Here is a 19404-nt window from a genome sequence, read left to right on the forward strand (position 1 = left end):
ATAAATGTTGAAATCACTTGTGCAGCCTAACATTTGAGATTTTTTTTAAGGATTCTTTGATGAATAGAAAGTTCAAAAGAACAGAATTAGTTTGAAATACAATTTTTAACAATGCAAAAGTCTTAACTGTCTTTTGATCAATTTTATGCCACCTTGCTGAATAAAAGTAATCATTTCTTTATTAAAAAAATCTTTCTGGCGCCAAACTTTTGAACAGTAGTGTATCTGAATGAGGGGTTGTATACCTTATTCCTGCTCAGCTGAGCAAGTTTAAGACACCAGGGATGAGTCCAAATCAAACTCAGAACATGAAGATCCTGAAACAAACTGTTCACACCTGCTCCTTGCCCTAAAATAAAGACACTCTTATCATTTGCAAGCTATCAATCTTTTAGCGCAGTGTGTGTTAATGCAATGTTTGAAATTAAAATAAAATAAAAAAAGTTATCATCACATCACCATATAGCAATATTAAATCCATGTTAGTATCTAAGGCTATTTTTATGCAATACTGGATTAAAATATCAGCCAATATTGGATATTTAATTGTACATGCTCATTTATCCAATTTTTACATTTAGATGATATTTTACACCATCTAAAACTGACTTAAAATTCATCTATACAACACAATTTAATAACAAAATATATATTTTGGTACATTATAATGACATGATGCTTAAACTAAAAACTAAAATCAGTCATTTAAAATGATTAGTGTTTTATTTTGAATTTATTTAGAAAAAAAAAACAAGTATAGAATTTCAATATGAGCCATACCATGAAAACAAATATTAGCTTAGTCTCTACAGGTTGACATTTTTCTACTGTCACAGTACTAGTCCAGCTCTAGTGTGTGCTTGTGAGACTCTGACCTTTGTAGGTTTGCAGATAGTGTGTGTATAACCGACACTGCAGAGGTGTCATCCGGACTGACAGCACATACTCGCGCTTGGGCGGCAAACAGGACGTCAAAACTGCATAGTCCCGCCTCTGCAACACAAACACAGATCATCAAATACAAAACATTTAACCTTTTTTTCCACAGCCTCTAGCTCTATTTATTCTCTCTCTTTCACCTGTATGAATCCTGACATCATCTGATGGAGCACGTGCGATCTATTCTTCATCAGTCTGACATCAGCAGGGGTGGAGTCTGCGCACTGGCCGTTCTGGATTGGATTAATAAAACGGTTTCGGAACTCCTTTAGAGAACCCAGCAGGTTCTCCTTAATGAAGTTTATCATGCAGTGATCTAAAACAATAAACAAAAAAATTACACACTTTGCCTTTAAAGTCAGAAAACCTCAAAAAGATTGATTGAGTTTAATATTAAAAAAATTATTAAGAAAGTAATTTTTCACAAGCAGCTTTTTATAGAAACGGAGATGAAAAGTGATTACACTCAGTGAGGTTGTTTTGAAGCGGTGTTCCCGTCAAAATGACTCTCCTACGTGTACGTATAGCTCGCATGGCTTTTGAGATGCTGGAGTCTGCATTCCTAAGGACATGGCCCTCGTCACACACCACCAGATCAGGGCCTAACACACACACAGGTTTTAAAATACTTTAAAAAACATTTTAACTGTACTCAGTATTTGAAGATGGATTATTCAGAAGAATTTACCTGGATCCAGGAGAATTGAGCGGAAGCTTTCTTTGTGCTTGCTGTATTTTGCACTATCTGTGTTCGTCAGAACACGAAAAACCTCATAACCCATGATTATCACGCCACCATTCTTAAACCATTCAGTCAACAGCTCAACGCGAACAGCCAAAGACTTCACCGTAGCCAGCTCTGCCACCTGTGTGAGGCAGACCCAAGAAAAAAGGCAGAGATGATCAGAAAAAAATATCAGTGATGTGGTCAAAAGTCCATATTCAACAAAGTGGCAAGAAAACAAGAAATTTTGTTTTGTTTTTTTATGCAACACAAAAAAAGATTATGCTTAACAGATTTTTCTAGGCTCAGTGATTCTAGGTCAGTGATCTTAAAGGGATAGTTCACTCAAAAATGATTGTTGTCATCATTTACTCACCCTCAAGTTGTTCCAAACCTGTATGAGTTTCGTTCTTCTGTTGAACATAAAAGATGATATTTTGAAGAATGTTGGGAACCAAACAGTTGATGTACCGCATTGACTTCCATTGTATTTTTTTCCTACTATGGAAGTCAATGGCTACAGTCAACTGTCTTACCAACATTCTTCAAAAATATTTTGTGTTCAACAGAAGAAAGAAACTCATAAAGGTTTGGAACAACATGAGGGTGAGTAAATTATGACAATTTTAATTTTATCCCTGGATTAATGTAACCCCGAGTTAGCCTTATCCCTTTTGCACTGTCAGTGTTTAAGTACAGATTGAAAGTGGCCTTAACCTCGAGTTAAAAAAGGGTTACATTATGTGTAGTGTAAAAAGCCTAAACATTACTTGAGCGCTTTATTCCAAGTCTTCTGAAGTCATGTGATAGCTTTACATTAGAAACACATAATTAAAGATGAATAAATGCAACACATATAAGGAGAGATTCAGGTCTGAAAAAAAAAGCCCCTATGTTAGCTAGTTCTGCACCTTTCTAATGTAAACTTCCATTCAAGTTTGGGGTCAAAATTTTGTTTTTTAAAGAAACTTATTTTATACAGTAACGATTAAAAGTGACAGTAATAACATTTATAATGTTACAAAAGACTTCCATTTCAAATAAATGCTGTTCTTTTGAACTCTGTATTCATCAAAGAACATATCGCAGTTGCCACAAAAATATTAAGCAACACAAGCATTTTTAACATTGATAAGAAATGTTTCTTGAGAACCAAATAAGCATTTTCAAATTCTTTCTGAAGAATCACGTGACACTGAAGACTGGAGTAATGATGCTGAAAATTCAGCTTTGCCATCACAGGAATAAATTACATTTTAAAATACATTAAAATAGAAAACAGTTATTCTAAATTGTAATCATTTTTATTGATCAACACAAGAAGTGAAATAATTCTACCGACCCTCAGTCTGTGTGGTCTTAAGCCCCTCTGCCACTGGTCAAACTCACTCTTCCAGTTCAGCACCGTGTTGAGAGGACACACCACCAGAGCCGTCTTCAGTGGCAACTCTTTACACAACAGCACTGTGTGAAGGAACACGATGACCTGAAACACACACACACAGTTACTGTCTGTGAAACTTCCACTTTCTGATTTTTCAAACAAAAGGAGAATATTCATGTGCCCCTTACCTGAAAGGTCTTGCCCAGGCCCATGCAATGGGCCAGAATACAGCCGGAGCCTGGAGACGACTTAACACTCTGAACAGACTCACAACAGCAGTCCCACATGAACCGTACACCTAACAACACACAAATACATGCACTACATGAACCATCTCTATCACAAACTGTCACTAGGTCACATCACTGGCTTTCATTTCATTCATGCTGCTTCATAAATGCATGTAAATATTAAAACGGATGAAAAACAGTCATGTTCTGACTAATTTCTACTGTTGTAAATCGTTAGGAAAATGTCATAGGGCATATCCCCTAATGTATCCTTAAAAGTTTGTTTAAAAAAAAGAAGAACTTAATACTTTTATTCAGTAAGGATGCATTCAATTGATTAAAAGTGACAGTAAAGACTTTTATAACTATGTTTTTATTTATCCTTTTGAGTCTGCCACAGTTCTTCAATGGACTTTTATAAAAATTATACACCAGAAAGACAAAAAAAAGAAAACAGGGAGTGAGTTTTGGAGAGCTCCTGTACTGCACAGTTATTACATGTCATAATGACAGACAGGTGAGTTAATACATTTGAAAAGCATAAAATGTGTAAGTAAGATAATACAATGAACATTATTTGACACATAAAAATTGCCTTGGCAATTTGACCCACAGTCCACTCCTGCATATTGACTCCTGACCCACACCCGCAACGCAAATGACTATGTTAGTATTTTTCAAAACCATTACATCAAATATTAGTGGTTAACCCCATGATTTAGGCTGTTTCGACTGCTTCTGTCTCTTTATGCAATACTAGACTGACTCGATGATGGTGAGATCAGATCTCTGTTGCAGGATTTTTGCCCACACAAATATCTCACTGTATTATTACAATATTTGCAAGAAGAATCTTCAGAAATCAAATAATTATATTTTCTACAGGCACACTTAAGCAAAACAAATAAATAAGCATGTTAAAACAAATATTTTTGTGAATCATCTAATGTGCCTCGTGCAACTTACTGTATTAACACTGTACAAAGGCAAATTTTCTCACCCTCTCGCTGGTGTGGTTTAAGTTTATTCAGAAAGCCCATGTGCACTTGCAACATAGGCTTTTGCGTTACATCATCTTGCTCAAGAACCAATGGTGTGGCCTGTCTCTCAGAAACTAAGATGACCTAAAGAAGGTGAGAGGAGAAAAAAAATGACAAATGATAGACCAAACACTAAATTTATCATTCAGGTTAAAAGCATGTCATTAATAATGAACATTAAAAAACATTGAAGGAATAGTTAAGCCAATAATGAAAATTCTGTCATGACTTAAATCACCCTCATGTCATTCAAAACCTGTATGACTTTCTTTTGTGGAACATTAAAGATATTTTGGCCAAAACTGTATGGACAAAATAAATAAATAAAAATCCCACAACATCTTGACATGAGGAAGAGTAAATAGGGACAGAATTTCAATATCTTAATCTCTTTAATATTTAAAAATGTAACATAATATGACACTATGCAGGTCATCACCTCTGGGTCTGCTTCTTCCCGTTCTCTCCTCTCACGGTCCAGTCTTTGTTTTTCTCTCTCTGCTAATCTCTTCCTGCGCTCCTCCTCTTCTTTCAGAGCGCTCTGTGTCTCCCGGGCCAGCTGACCCACCTCTAGAAGCCGTCTGATCTGCCTTCTCCCTCGAGGGGTGCTCCTCAAACTTTCCTCGGTGGTTGGAGAGACATCATCCTACATATTGACCCCCCCCAAAAAATAAAATTACATAAATAATTGAAGAATCCACATTCACAGCATCTATGATATAGAAGGAACAAACACACACATCAGCAGCGGTGGTCTTGTCAGGTGTGCGTGATGGACTTTGAAGCTTCTCATTATGAGTGGGCAACTGGGACCTACAAAAATGAATACATTGGGAAAAAATGAATCATCACTGCACACATTTAGGCTTGTTGGTAGGTACTAATTGAAAATGTGCTTTTTTATTCAAGTGTTTGATGTCCATAACAGACTCCAGTTGATGAATATGATATCTTGAGCTTTACCCTATTTCCTCAGACTCTGAAAGGCTGAGTTCCTCATATTGGGCAGAGTCAACCGTTTCATCACTGCTGCTCACTAGGATTAAAATGGGAAAAAAAATCTAAATAACACCAGGTCCGAACAAATAATCAGAACATTACATTATTTTTAAGAGTTAAAAAAAAAAAAAACCTGTGCAACCGTACATCTGACGTTTAACTCACCAACAACGCATCCAAAATCTTGGACTTCTCTTTTACTCTTCTTCTTCTTCTCCCCTTGCTTTTGACTTTTTGTTTCTGCCTCTGATAAGGTAAGACCATGTCGCAGTAATCGGTGGCGGTGCCGTGACCCTGACTTTGACCCACTGGACTCTGAGCCATCATTGTCTGAAGAGAAACTATTTTTGTTCACGCAACAATAAAATACAAGCATACGTCTAATAATATTGTAACTATTCGAAGGATCTGCTGCATATGTTAATAAAAGATATTATAAAGTGTTATAAAGCTACATACAAATACAGTGAAGTTAAATCAGTTTCAGATGCTGTTTATGTTGTTTTCATCAGAAATGCCATATACATTGAGATGCAAAAGTAGTTGCAAGGTCTGTTCTCCATGGTACCAGTGGTATTGGCCTTCACTCACCTTCCTCGTCTGTTGTCTCAGATGCTTCGCTCTTGCTCTTCTTCTTCTTCTTCTCCTCATCCTCTCCTTTCGTGCTCTCTGATTGCTCATCTGAGCTGGCGTCCAGCTCAGAATCAGAGAGGTTAGCTCTGATCTGAGCCAGCAGAATCTGCCTCGCAATTCTTTATAAAACAAATGATGGGATGAAGCAGTAAAGAGAATAGAGAGAGAAAAGGGATGAAGAGAAAAGAGGGACAAAATGTGAGGTGGGTGACCAATGGATTCAGATTCATTAAACAATGCATCTTCCTCCAACCTCTTTCATTGTAATTTCTCAAAAGTGCACTTAAATAGTAGCAAGATTACATGTTTTGTTACACAGAAACAATTCAGAAGAACAGAAGTAGTTTCTATTCTTTTTTCTTTTCATTTAAATTAGGAAGGACGTAAATATAAAGGACATACCAACATTTAAATAACAGGTTACTAAACAATGAAAAATATCAAATGGGCTGTAAAGTGGTCTGTTAGTTTCACAAATATAAAACCCCTTAATTTATGAGTGAAACGTAAAAAGACACAAGAAATGTAGATGAGGCATTCTGAACCTCTGAATATGACAAACTGAATGCAACAACCCCAAAAACTAAATAACAATAACAAAATATATATAATACAAAATGCACAGAGGCTGTTGTGGGTGGGGTATAAACTTTTATTACAACTACAATTCATATACAGTTCTTACACAGTTATTTACATTTTCTCTTCTCAGATGCAAATTAATGCATGCTTCTTTCTGATGAAAATAATGAAAAGGCTGTTTCTGCATAAAACATTTTAATAAAACAATAGCAGTAATAAATACTTCCAAACAAAAGGACATTAGCATGCAATAAATATTTGAGCTCTTAGGGTTTTTGAAATGCAATGAAAAGTGAGAGGATTCTACAAGAAAGTAAAGACAACAAACAGAAAAAAAGAACACTTTGAAAGATGGGTGAAAAAAATGGATTATTATCAAAAGCATGTTAATGTTAATGCATGTTAAGGTCAGGCAGGGTTCCCACTTGGTCCAAGATATTTTTTCCATTTATTCAAGGCATTTTATGTGACGGTCATCTCTAATATTTAATCAACATCTATGGCCTGCTGTTGTTTGCCTTAGAAAATAAAAGTTGACGTCCATTAGATTGCAAAAATTATAAAACATTTTTGCAGTACTGCACTTACAATGGAAGTTTTGTAGGCTTGAGAGTTTAAAAGCAGAAATACAAAGGTTTATGTTTGACTTTTGAACTGTAACGTTCAAATCTGATTGACTGAGTTAAGAAACACAACACAAACACAGAAGATATTAATCAGAATTAGATCACATTCTGATTCGATAGCACCAGTGTCATGTTAAACACATGTAATGTTCAATGGTTATGGAGATGAGTCAAGCTAGTTTTCCATGGTAATTGACAGCATGCCACAGATTCTGATTCCGCTGGATTTAATCTTGATTATAATTTTGGAAGAATCTTCATAAATCTAATAATTATATTTTCTACAGGCACACTTAAGCAAAACAAATATTTTTGTGAATCATTTAATGTTTACAGGTAACATAGCCACTGAGGTATCGTGGTTATTGGCATGGTTCAAAATGCACAGCTAATGTGAATTGGCCTTTGATTTGAGTGACAAAAGAAGCCTCCGGAAGATTCTAACTGTCCACTCGAATTAACCTGATATAGTAACTTTCCTTTGGAAAATAATAATAGTAATAATAATGTATTGAAATATGTATGGTATCAATGTCAGTTGATATCAATGAGTGATTTCTATACGGAGAACAGAAATGACGGTGAGTGTGCAGAGACTATGACGTATTCCTGCTCATGACAATACACAGGCAAACGCAAACGAAAAAACAAAACGATATGATTCTGCGATGTCATTCATGCCAGAATCCATGAGAACTGACCCCGGTTCCAAATCCCGATGGGTCCCAGGATTTCTTCATTTTATGAAAACGTTGTCAGTGATACGGTGAACCAGTTTGATTAAAAGGTTACAGTAAAGACATTTTCCAAGATACTGAGGTACATTTCCCATGATTTTTCCATTATTGGAAAATCGCATTACAAAATTCAAAGTTTTCCAGGTTTTCCAGGATGCGTGGGAACCCTGTTAAGCTACAGAAAAAGAGACGAAACGGGGAAAAAACAGAGAACAAGAGAAAGAATAAATAAGTGTTTATTGCCTCTCCATAAGAACCATGCAAATAACACACAGAAACCACTCATGTGAGAGTGAAGACTACACTCGATCACGCGCTGTTTTTAGCGACTGACTACACACAAGCTTACAGATTGCATGTTGGGCCTGAAAGAGCATCATCACTGCCACCTGCTGCTGCCCCGTGAACATTCGAACACAAACTGAAGCCACGTCCACCAAAGCAATCGTTTCACATTTGGGTTGGTTCAGCCTTCTAACCGATTTTATTTATATGAATATTAAAAAAGGGTGGGAACGAGGGGGAAATAACACAAGCCTGGCTTAAAATTTACATTGCATGAGCGAGCACCATTAATCAATGAGTTAGAGCGCATGCACCACCTGCGAGGCCATGGCTCCAATCTAAACTACCATTTAAACCACCAACTCAAAAACTTTTACGTGCTGGAGTCAAGTTTTCTGTTCCCTCAAATTTCCAATCCCTGACATCCATCAACTTCTGCTAAAATGAACAATCATTAACAGGATAAACTTTTGACCTTCTCACCAATTTACGAGGACATAAATTCTGTGTAAATTATTTGAAAATGTAATACTGGACCAATAATAATATAAAAAAAACAACGCAAGTAACTACGTGAAAAAAAACAACGGTAACTTATTTAACAAAGGCAGTTCAGACAAAGGGATAAACAAATCTTCAGTTTAAGCTCCTAAATGTAGAAAATTCAGTTGTCTGTCGCAGGATTAATCTCCTGAAAAAGAACAAACACAACCGCGTTTAACATAAATGCTAATACTGTACGACTGCGTTTCACTCTGCCTAAGAAACGTGTTCACTTGAATTCCACCAATAATGACATTTTACTGTCAATAACAAAAGTGTTATATGAAACTAACACCTACCGTTAGCAAACCACACAGCCTTTGTTTTGACTGACCGAAAACATTACAGCGTGAGAACCGGGAAGCTGAGCCCTAAAACACAAACACACACAAGAAGTTGTCTGTCTTACTGAGCACAGGATCCATCAGATCCGAGGTTTAGAGGTTTAGAGTCTTTCTACCCTCTTAAAATCTTTATTAGCAGCACAGACAGTAAAGAGGACAGTGTGGCTTTCAGGAGTTCTGCTAAAGACATGCAATGGTCTGTGTCAGTGAAGTAAAATTCAAACACAGGAGCTTCTCCGGAGATGATTCACTGACTTCCGTTAGACAGTGCAGGCTCAGAGCTTCCCCACTGACGGGCGGTGTGTGCCTACGGCTACAGATTCTCTACTGCGTGTGGAAGAAACTGTGGGGAAATAAAAATCGGACAGTGTTGATCGAGCCAAAAAAGCGTGTTTGGGTGAGAGACATGTTCAAAAGCCCTGTCTAGCGGCTGTGCATGTGGATGGAAGGGAAGCTTGCGTGCTTTTAAATGGGATTTGGATCAAAGCTCTCGCTGTAGTGGGTTTGGGACAGTTGGAGTCCAGTGGAGAAGGCCTGTGCTGGGAAAGTGTGTGTGGCCCTGGTGTAGTCAGAATCGTACCTATTTTCTAAATCATCGTCCTCCACAGACAAAGACGGACCTGGCTGGATGTCCATCTCATCACCTAGATATAGACAGAGAATAAGAATGATTCAAATTAAAAACAAAATTTTGCTTCTGAAATATGAAAAACAAAACAGAAACAGAAATGAAAAGTGCTCTCTTCATGTCAGATTTTTTAAAGATCAATGTAAAAAAAAAAAGAAGTTTTTACATATAGATTACAAACACTTTTATATTTACATTTTTTTTTTCTTAAGAAAAACATGTTCCTGGTATTACTGTATAAAGAAAATGTTGGCTTTTTGCACCCACACACAAACTTACCGGAAGACTGCTGGAAATTTCCAGAGCCCAGCAATGTGACGCCCTCTGTCAGCGGTTTGATCCTCTGATCGTCGGAGTCGCTGCTCGGACCACTTTCCAGTTCCTGTCCTCCCACCTCACTTGATGAACTCCCGCTCTGTCCCGTCATCCTAGCAACTTTGTGGGCTCTTCCTCTGGTCATTCTGACCGCAGACCCCTGGTCTTGGGAGCCCCTCCTTGAAGACGCAGAAGAGGATGACGAGGACGATGAAGATCTCTCCTTGAGATTCCGCTTACGAGAACCTCTGTCGGGAGGTGTGGTTTTTACCAGCCCAAAGAGTCGCTGCTTTCTGACATGCTGGTTTGCCTCATCCCCGTCCCAACTGCTACCTACCAAACCCTCTTCCTCACTATTCGCCATGGCAGCAGCGGTCTGGAGCAGCACTTCAGGCACCTCGTCAGAATCAGAGTCATCCTCAGCTAAACCAGCATGCTCGGCAGAGGGGTTTGTGTTTGTCCGCCGACGGCGCGGTGTGGTTTTTACACGTGGAGAACGTTTATTCTCCTCTGATAAAGACAAACTTTTTGGGTCAGTTTGATCCTCCTCCTCTTCTTCCTCCTCCTCCTCTTCTTCCTCCTCTTTCTCTTCCTCTTCATTATTACCACAAAAATTCTCCACGTGTCGATCTCTCTCAGTAATTCCCTCCATCTCAATCCCTTTCTCCATCTCCACCTTTGCTTCACTTTCTTCCAGTGTTCCATCAGTCTCTCCAATGTTTATGTTTTGTCTGTCAGGTGATGGATGAACAGAAGGAAAGTTGCTGCTGATGGGCTGTGGGCTGACTGGTACGGGAGTAAGTTTGACCACCAGCTCTTTAGTGAGTCCAGGGCTCCGTGATGACATGGCCTTCTTCGGTCTACGTCTCCCTTTTGATTTATTATCTAAAGCAACTCTACTGGCACATTTGGGCCCAGTCAGCTCATGGTCCAGGGCTTCCTGCAATTACAAATTAGATGTTGTTGTAATACATTCATATGAACGAACTGCAAAAAAGTATTATGGTTTCCACAAATATATTTAGAAGCAACAACTGTTTTAAACATTGATAAGAAAAGTTTCTTGAGCACCAAATTAGCATATTAGAATGATTTTAGTGACACCAAAGACTGTAGAAATGACTGCAAATTCAGCATTACTATCACAGGAATAATTTACATTTAAATTAGTTATTTTAAATTGTAATATTTCAGAATAAAGTTTTTTTACTGTATCATTGATCAAATGTTATATCTGCCATAGTTTAACATAAGACGTCTAAATTCAACTTACACTAGCATTTAAAATTATTGATTTTAGGTTTTAGTGTTTTTTTAATTATTAATTTTAAAATCAGACAAGTATCGCTATCAATCTTAACATGGAAATAATAATTACCGGCTTATCTGTGCATCCCTAATCAAAATTGTATGGTTCTTTTATTGTAAGCATTCTTTTGTAAGCATTCTTCTTACAGTTTAATTAGTAAAAACTGGTAACTTCTTTTACCTGTAATGCACTGTTGGCTGCTTGCAGATCATCCAGTACAGCGCGGAACATCCGTAACTGCCCAATTCTCTCTACCTTGTCTTCTTGGTTTCCATCCTCCTCTCTTTCACTTTGAACAACTGCCTTGAAGGAATGACTCAAAGATGTTGTGACATCTACAAACCGCTGCATTCGCTGGTAAAGGCCTTCAGAGGGCACCGTTCCACCTCCAGCCCCCATCAGATAGGACGCACTACGACCTTTGTTAGCCCTCCCCCTGACCGAGTTTGGGTCGGTACGGGAGACTCGTTTTTGAGCCTGCTCCAAGCTCTCTAGAACAGAGTCGCAGGCCAACACCAGCTCCACCAGTGGCTCGGGACTGCACACATAACAGTACCACTTCCTCTCCTCCTCCAGGATGGTGGACAGCTCCTTCCTCCCCAGGTTACGCAGGACACATTTCTTACAGAAGGCGTTACTGCAGTAATCACAGCCAATCAGACTGCCTCCCTCTGCACACCACCTGAATGAACAGGGATTTAGAGCACTTGTTTTACAAACCCACAAATAAGTGAATACTTCAACTAGAGATGCGCTTTTGGGCTATTATTTCATCCGCAACCGCATCACAAAACTCATCATCCGTCCGCCATCAACGTTTTTGACCAATTTTCAAAACCGCACCCGCCCGCCATCCGCTGATTGGTGTATACTTATATTTTTCAACAAGCCACATTTTCTTAAATCCTAAATATAAATGTATCATTTTGTAAATGAAGGTACAGGAGATATTAAACCACACATATTAGTTAATCATGTATGATCCTAATCTGCTTCATAAAATTCTCTCTAGACTCAAAAAAAAAAAAAAAAAAAAAACTCAACTTTTTGACAAATCACACACGTACCTGCATTGCTCGTCCATCCCCTCTGAATCTTTGCTGATGTCATCACTCATATAATATTTAAAGCAACTCTACAAGAAAGCAAACAGATTCTTATAAAACTCTGCGGAAGATTTCACTAGTTGTTAAACATGCTCTAAAACCAATGCAGGTATGAGAAAGTAGCGTTGATTTTAAGACTCTCCTGTTAACTTTCATATGCATAAACAAACATTACACAGATTACTGCAGAGAATCACATTTACATACCTTGCAGATAAGCACTTTAAGCATAGGGTGTCTGTAGACTGAGTCACGTTGGAAATGATTCACCTGCTGACCACACGCTGTGCAGTTTACCCTCTCCAACTCATATCCTCCTAACACACACAAACACAAATCAGAAGAGTTTACCCTCATAGCCTGACACACACAGCTAAAAGCGCCACAGAAAATGGTCTGAATTCCCCATTGTGAGGAAAGTTATTTTGTGTAAGATTGGGTGACAAACTATCTTTCAAGGTTGGCTGATAAACTGTTTCTGGCATGAACACTGAATTCTTTGTTTTATGTGTACTACAAAACAGTGTTTTGAGATTGGGTGCTTGGGAACATCTCTGAAAGGATTTGAGGTGGCTGTTAGTCTTCTGTCCCGGGAGCTCTAATAATAACGAAAGCATCACCATCAGTTTGACATTTTTTAATTCAAACCCTTATGTTTCATGATATAGCCAAATTCTGCTAAGGAGAAATTACATGTAACAAATCATGTAAGAATGTAACATATTTTATTAGAAAATTAAACATTATCAATTACTCTGATAATTGCCTTAATCTTTTAAACAACTGAGACGGTAGGCAATTTTTTATCAAATGTAGTTTGATCATGGTCAAGTTCCCAAAGCTATGTTTGTAAGAGTCAATTATGTACGTTATCGTCTCTGACACACAGCATGTTGAAGCCGCTCGGGACACCATTTTATCCCTCTAATCGGAAAGAGATAACAGTCAAAACATCCAGTAGAGTGAGTTTTCCAGGAAATGCATGTACTCTCTAGACCTCTGCTTCTCAAACACAGAGCAGTCTGCACAGCGCTGCCTTCATTGAAACAAATCAAACGAATGACTCAACTTACTTATTTAGACATTTACCACCACCTACTGGTGGTTTTAGTTACTTATTTAAATTATAATTTCATTGAAAAACAATTTCCTATTTTGGGGATAGTTTGTCTAAATGAAAGTTCTGTTTATATACATTTACTCATCTTCATGTTGTTTCAAACCTCTATGACTTTCTTTTGCAGAATATAAAAGATATTTGGAAGATGTTGATTTTGTTGAAGGTAATAGTTTTGGTCTGTAAATATATGTAAATACCAATACCGATGCAGCTTCTAAAAAAACAAACAAAAAAACATGGCCGTTGAAGCCTAAAAATTTGCGTTTAATAAATTCTCGTTTGAATCAGATGAAATATTTCTTTCTAAATTTACTTTTTGTATTGTCTATTTGGTGCTTTTCTCATTTAACACATTAATGACTTTAAATGATCTTTGCAATTAATTTGTGATAAATTAGACTAATTAATCGGCACATCATGTAATTTAGATGTTTAAAAATCATCTTAGTTTTAGGCAAGCAGTTTTTGCTGTATTATCAAAATTGTGAAATTTAATCAGTATCTAAAATTGTGGTGTCATAATAACCTTATTTATTACAATACAAGGTTACATGGGTCAAAAACAACTGGGCCAGTAGAAAAAAATCTTTAGTGTTGAGCCCTGAATGATTTGTTTTAAGTTATCTTTGTTAATAAAAAGATCAAAGATGCAAACGACAAAAGGACAAATACAATAAACAAACAAACAGTGCTTTAGGTACAGTAGGAAATACTACAGAAATTGAATAAACAAAATATTTTACAGTCTTCAGTGTATGAAACAAATACACATTTAACCCTTATTAAAGCCACTTAAAGGGGTGGAATAATGCCCTTTTCACAAGATGTAAAATAAATCTCTGATGTCCCCAGAGTGTGTAGGCCTATGTGAAGTTTTAGCTCAAAATTGCCCACAGATATTTTTTATATAGCATGTTAAAATTGTCACTCCCTGAGGGTGAGCAAAAACGCACCGTTTTGTGTCTGTCCCTTTAAATGCAAATGAGCTGCTGCTCCCAGCACAGGGGGCGGAGCTACAAGAGCTCTTGTCCTTAGCAGCTTTGATTACCTCACACAGGCATGCAGTGAAAATTTCAAAAACTTTTAGCCTTTTATGTTTAAACTGGAGTCAGGAAGATGGAGACGTAGACAACATTTCTGAATGGTTAGTTGATGAATTTATGTAACTTATGTGGCGTTATCTTCTAGTCATTGATTAGCATATTCTGTCTTGATGATCTATAAACCGTGTTCCGGGAGAGGGGTTTATGTAAATATTGGGGTTGGTGATGTCACTAACCCAGGAGGAAAGTCGTGTAGTCCTTACCAGCCATTTGTTGTAGTCCTTAAAAAGCAATTTCTTTCAAAGAAAATATGTCCCTTTGCTTTAAACTTTGAGCGTGGTAACTTTGCAGATGTTGTTTATGCTCAAACATCAACATTACACACTAACTAAAGTTAGAAAAGTGAAATCATAATCAACCACCCCTTTAAGTTATTCACTAAAGAGCAGTGATTGATTTTCTGTCTTTTGTTGTTTGATTAACATTAAGGACACAGGAAGCAGGTATATTACTCTGCTGTGCACAGTTCTAATGTACTGACACATCCAAATTCTTCCCTATCCATTTACGCTCAAGTAAGAGACAACGCACCATGTTTATGTGAATTCTCACCAAGATTGTGCTGTTATTTCATTTGTATCAATGAAGTGCAATAAGCCGTGAAAGAGAACTGAGTTCAGGATAGCATTCTTTCTGAATGGCGGCTTTTTGTGCACTTGCTCCAGCTTCAGGTGTCAGACAGCACAAGTACAGCATTGTTTTGTTTAGTTTCTTGCAACTTATTACACTTAAAAATCTTTTTAACATTAAGCATGTCCTATGCTTTGTTTTCTCATTTTGCATGTTTCTTTATTGATCTAACAAGTCAATAACTTCAAGCAGTCCAATACATGATACAGCAAAATCTCTATACACACTTTACATCGTCACCAGAATATATATATCGGCCAGCCCTACTTAAAGCTTAACGTTGTGCCTCTCTCTTACCTCGGCGTCTGTCACCATCTCTGTGCGGCTTGTAAACACGCCTACTGCGGAATTCTGGACCACGGAAATCATCACGAGCTTCATTAAAGACCGGCTCTGGCAGCACAAACGCCGTTCCTGTGTCAGATAATAAAGGGGCTCAAAGACAACTTGAAATACCCTAATGTATTCAATAACAGAAACCATAACATAAAATACATCACACAGGCACGATCATCTGAATCAGCCAAGTGAATACGAGAATGGGAGTAGCACCTTTGGGTAGAAAGTTAGTGTCATGGTCGTTGGAGTGGACAGACATCACATCCTCTGCTCCACTCTCAGACGAAGCGTCCGACTCGTTTATCCCGCTGTGTTTGGTGACAACAGTCGGTTTCCTGTAAGAGTAACAGTTTACAAATGAGTTCACTAAGTCAGAGCACAAAGGGTCTCCAGATGTGGTTCATCCTTAATTGACAAACCTTCTTGAACGAGCCGACGAAAACATTCCCACTTCTGAGGGACCGCTGGGCTGAAAAGAAAAAACATTTTAAAAACAATTAAATCTCAAGAATTTTTCCATTTAAAAAAAACTAACTAACTAAATTTCAGCCAACTTAAATTACAATGAGAGTTCTTGTTAATCTATACAATAGAGTGCCACAGGACCTAAAGCCCAGAAACAAGTTAGCATTTTTAAACTTCCGGTTCCATCATACCAAAGTCAATGGGTTTTTGTTTAAATGCATCAAATAACATCTGTGGTTAATACAAGCTCAAGATATTTTCTTTATTCTACTACATAAAATACATCACCAATAACCCACTTGTGATTTCTTTAAGTTTTTATGTGTCTTGAAAAAGGCGGTTGCTAAGCTGTGGCTAAATGAGACTAAAGATTGTCAGAGACATTAAACGTCATCATGGCAAACAGGAATATCATCTACTCAATAGTCCACTTCTACAGGATCACTGTGTATAAACTCACGCTCTTGCAAACTATTCTAAATCAAACTTTCCAAATTGTAGATTTTTAAATAAAGATGGAAAGTGTCATCTGAAGCTTAGAGGTGGTGACGTTAAAGTCATGCGACTGCAGTGAAGTTCGTTTATAGCCTAACTTTAAAGGAGAACTCCGGTCAATTTTAACATTGAGCTAATATTTTTGTAAATTTGGAGTGCTGTCAGTACAGAGAACAACGACAAAAATCGGTGTTGCCTACACCTTGTTATCCTCTTTTTAAAATTTGCACCCTGTTGACTTAAATGGGGCAAGTTTTAAACCTGCTTTTAGCCTCTTAAAGGGGGGGTGAAATGCTATTTCATGCATACTGAGTTTTTTACACTGTTAAAGAGTTGGATTCCCATGCTAAACATGGACAAAGTTTCAAAAATTAAATTGTACGTTTGAAGGAGTATTTCTGTGCCAAAAATTGTCCTTCCGGTTTGTCACAAGTTTCGGAAAGTTTTTTTCGAGTATGGGTATGTGTGACGTCAGATGTAACGGAATTTCCTTATATGGGTCCTAAGGGCACTTCTCCGGTAAGATCGCGGCCGCGCGCGCACTCGTAGACCAGAGCAAGAGAGCGAAAGCAGTTCGCCATCAAAGCGCCCTGCCCGGCTTTTGGGAAGCCAATGTCACCAAAGAAGTGTGTTTTTGGTTGCCAGGGCAAGACAACCCTGCACAGATTCCCAAAGAACCCGGCGTTAAGGCACCAGTGGATGGAGTTTGTTTTTCCTGAGCATAAACGGAGTTGTGTAGACTGTTTGTTCCCTGCATTTCGACGATGATTGTTTTATAAACAAAGCCCAGATCGACAGATTTGCAGATCGTCTATATGCTTAAGGATCGAGCAGTCACAATGATAAGTTCGGTGAGTAAAACTGCTTCTATTGTCTCTGTGTGTTGTTACTAGCTCGGCGCGTTAGCACAGCTTTAGCTTCGCCCACAGGGCCCGCCTCCAGCCGCTCGTTTTTTTCCGGAAAGACTCGGTACAGCCTATCTTTCTTTAATAAATATAATAAAACTAAAGACTTTTTGGAGATATGAAGGATGCAATACTACTCTATAGGTACTCAAGATTAACAGGAGATTGAGTGAAAATGAGCAGTTCACCCCCCCCTTTAACATCCTTGATGTGTCATTACAAGTGCCCAGCCATGTGAGTGATTCCTTCAGAGTGAACACGGGTAAATCTGACTGCAGTAGATGTGAAAGATATGAATAAAAGTGATGTTAATTCAGCCAGCGCACATACCTGTATTTTCTTCCTGTTTTCGGTCAACAATCGATTACTTTGGACTTCGACCGAAAACAGGAAGAAAATACAGGTATGTGCGCTGGCTATTGACTGGAGTTCTCCTTTAACTTTCTGATACAATTGTATTTAGGCTTAGGTATGCAAGTTGTTTTCATTTGTGAAGATCATCTCATCCCTGCAGCAGTCTAGAAAAAGTCTACCTCCTCTGCGGTCTGGACAAGAGCCTGCTGCTCCAGGTATTCTTTGGCCGTAGTTCCTGTCAACGAGACATGATAGAAATTGAACTATAACTGCTCCATTAATGAGTTTAATTTTGGTTCTGGTCAGTTGTGACTGTAATGATCAATATATTTTCACTACTGTTCTCACCATTCCAGTGTCCGGGTAAAGTAGGTTCATTTTTGTCTTCCGTAGATGCCGACAGGTATTCATGGAGCTTCCCAATCAGCTCACCTAACTTACTTCCTCCACCGGCCACCGGCCTGGGTCTGCAAAGACAAGACACAGCTCATCTCCATGGCAACTGCCTCCCGCTGGAATCCCTCATGATACATTAAATACACCGAATAGCCCTTTATAAACCCCAAACCACACTACACACAACCACAGAGAGTTTCTAATATACAGAACCATATCTCAGGCTTCAGTCTGACAGGAATATGTGAGGTTTACGTTTAATAAGATTTAAATAGGGTAATTTATAGATCTTTCTCAGAGGAGCACCGACTCTTTGTTCGGCTGGTGCAGATAGACCAAAACTGCAAAGTCAAAACGTAAAACCTAACATTCCTTTATGTAAGGGAGATTAAAGAGCAGAGATTTAATTCAAACAGCGACTGGATTTAATTGATGTATTGTCGAGGAATATTAACAAACACACCAGTGTGTACGTTAGCAGTGGAAAATAAAATAGTGCGCCTTACCTCAGGACTTCAGTAGACATCGCTTCCTCACGCGCGGTGGTTCAACACACCGTCGAGCATTTAGCACAACCAACAGCAGAGATGCGTTTAACAATTATCGGCATAAAACTTATAATTGTCCAAAAGAAAAAACTAACCAAAAGCCAGTTTCACCCGCCATCTTCCCAGTGGAACTTGCGCCATGCAGCCTAAAATGGCGCACCGGAAACTACGCTGTGACCGTGACTGACGTAATGTGATGACGTAATTACTTCATAGGATTTCGTCATAACCACACGTGGAGACGACTGAGGATGGGCAATGTCAGCTTTATTTTTGCACGGAAATGAGCGAGTTGCAAACAGTATACATTCTGATCACTGTAATAATGCAGAATATACATTTGGTTATTTTCTGCTTAGATTAGTGCGAAAAAGCAAATTAAGGTATGGACCCAATATGTTACACATTTTGACTCAGCAGCGTTTGTCCTTGGTATAGACTGTTTTCACAGTGGACGCCATATTAAATGTTTCACAAATGAAAACGAGCCTTTATTAATATTATTTGATATTAATATTTTGAATTAGCTTTCATTTAAATTTTGTTCAGTGCATTTGTAATTTTATTAATTAATTTATCTTTAATTAATTTATATTTCAGTTTTAGTTTGTCATTTTGGTATTGC

The 19404-nt window shown here is 38.0% G+C and overlaps 1 protein-coding gene across 2 annotated transcripts in view; it reads right to left on the minus strand.

Moving 5' to 3' along the window:
* The window catches only part of atrxl (ATRX chromatin remodeler, like), a 23508-nt gene extending 4568 nt beyond the window's left edge, over nucleotides 1-18940 (minus strand). For both annotated transcript variants that reach the window (XM_079870468.1, XM_079870469.1), the window contains exons 1-24: nucleotides 18738-18940; nucleotides 18184-18302; nucleotides 18015-18070; nucleotides 16036-16085; nucleotides 15830-15951; nucleotides 15575-15691; nucleotides 12632-12741; nucleotides 12386-12453; nucleotides 11499-12000; nucleotides 9974-10949; nucleotides 9647-9710; nucleotides 5908-6068; nucleotides 5482-5646; nucleotides 5281-5353; nucleotides 5058-5130; nucleotides 4757-4963; nucleotides 4278-4401; nucleotides 3236-3345; nucleotides 3006-3149; nucleotides 1628-1805; nucleotides 1404-1541; nucleotides 1080-1255; nucleotides 876-993; nucleotides 246-349 (exon numbers count right to left, since the gene is read on the minus strand). In XM_079870468.1, the coding sequence (XP_079726594.1) occupies nucleotides 246-349; nucleotides 876-993; nucleotides 1080-1255; nucleotides 1404-1541; nucleotides 1628-1805; nucleotides 3006-3149; nucleotides 3236-3345; nucleotides 4278-4401; nucleotides 4757-4963; nucleotides 5058-5130; nucleotides 5281-5353; nucleotides 5482-5646; nucleotides 5908-6068; nucleotides 9647-9710; nucleotides 9974-10949; nucleotides 11499-12000; nucleotides 12386-12453; nucleotides 12632-12741; nucleotides 15575-15691; nucleotides 15830-15951; nucleotides 16036-16085; nucleotides 18015-18070; nucleotides 18184-18302; nucleotides 18738-18757 (3975 nt within the window). In that variant the 5' untranslated portion in view covers nucleotides 18758-18940. The remainder of the gene's footprint in view (nucleotides 1-245; nucleotides 350-875; nucleotides 994-1079; nucleotides 1256-1403; nucleotides 1542-1627; nucleotides 1806-3005; nucleotides 3150-3235; nucleotides 3346-4277; nucleotides 4402-4756; nucleotides 4964-5057; nucleotides 5131-5280; nucleotides 5354-5481; nucleotides 5647-5907; nucleotides 6069-9646; nucleotides 9711-9973; nucleotides 10950-11498; nucleotides 12001-12385; nucleotides 12454-12631; nucleotides 12742-15574; nucleotides 15692-15829; nucleotides 15952-16035; nucleotides 16086-18014; nucleotides 18071-18183; nucleotides 18303-18737) is intronic.
* Nucleotides 18941-19404: the final 464 nt, after the last annotated feature.

This window comes from Squalius cephalus (assembly GCF_949319135.1).
Source record: "Squalius cephalus genome assembly, chromosome: 5".
Classification (NCBI taxonomy): Eukaryota; Metazoa; Chordata; class Actinopteri; order Cypriniformes; family Leuciscidae; genus Squalius; species Squalius cephalus.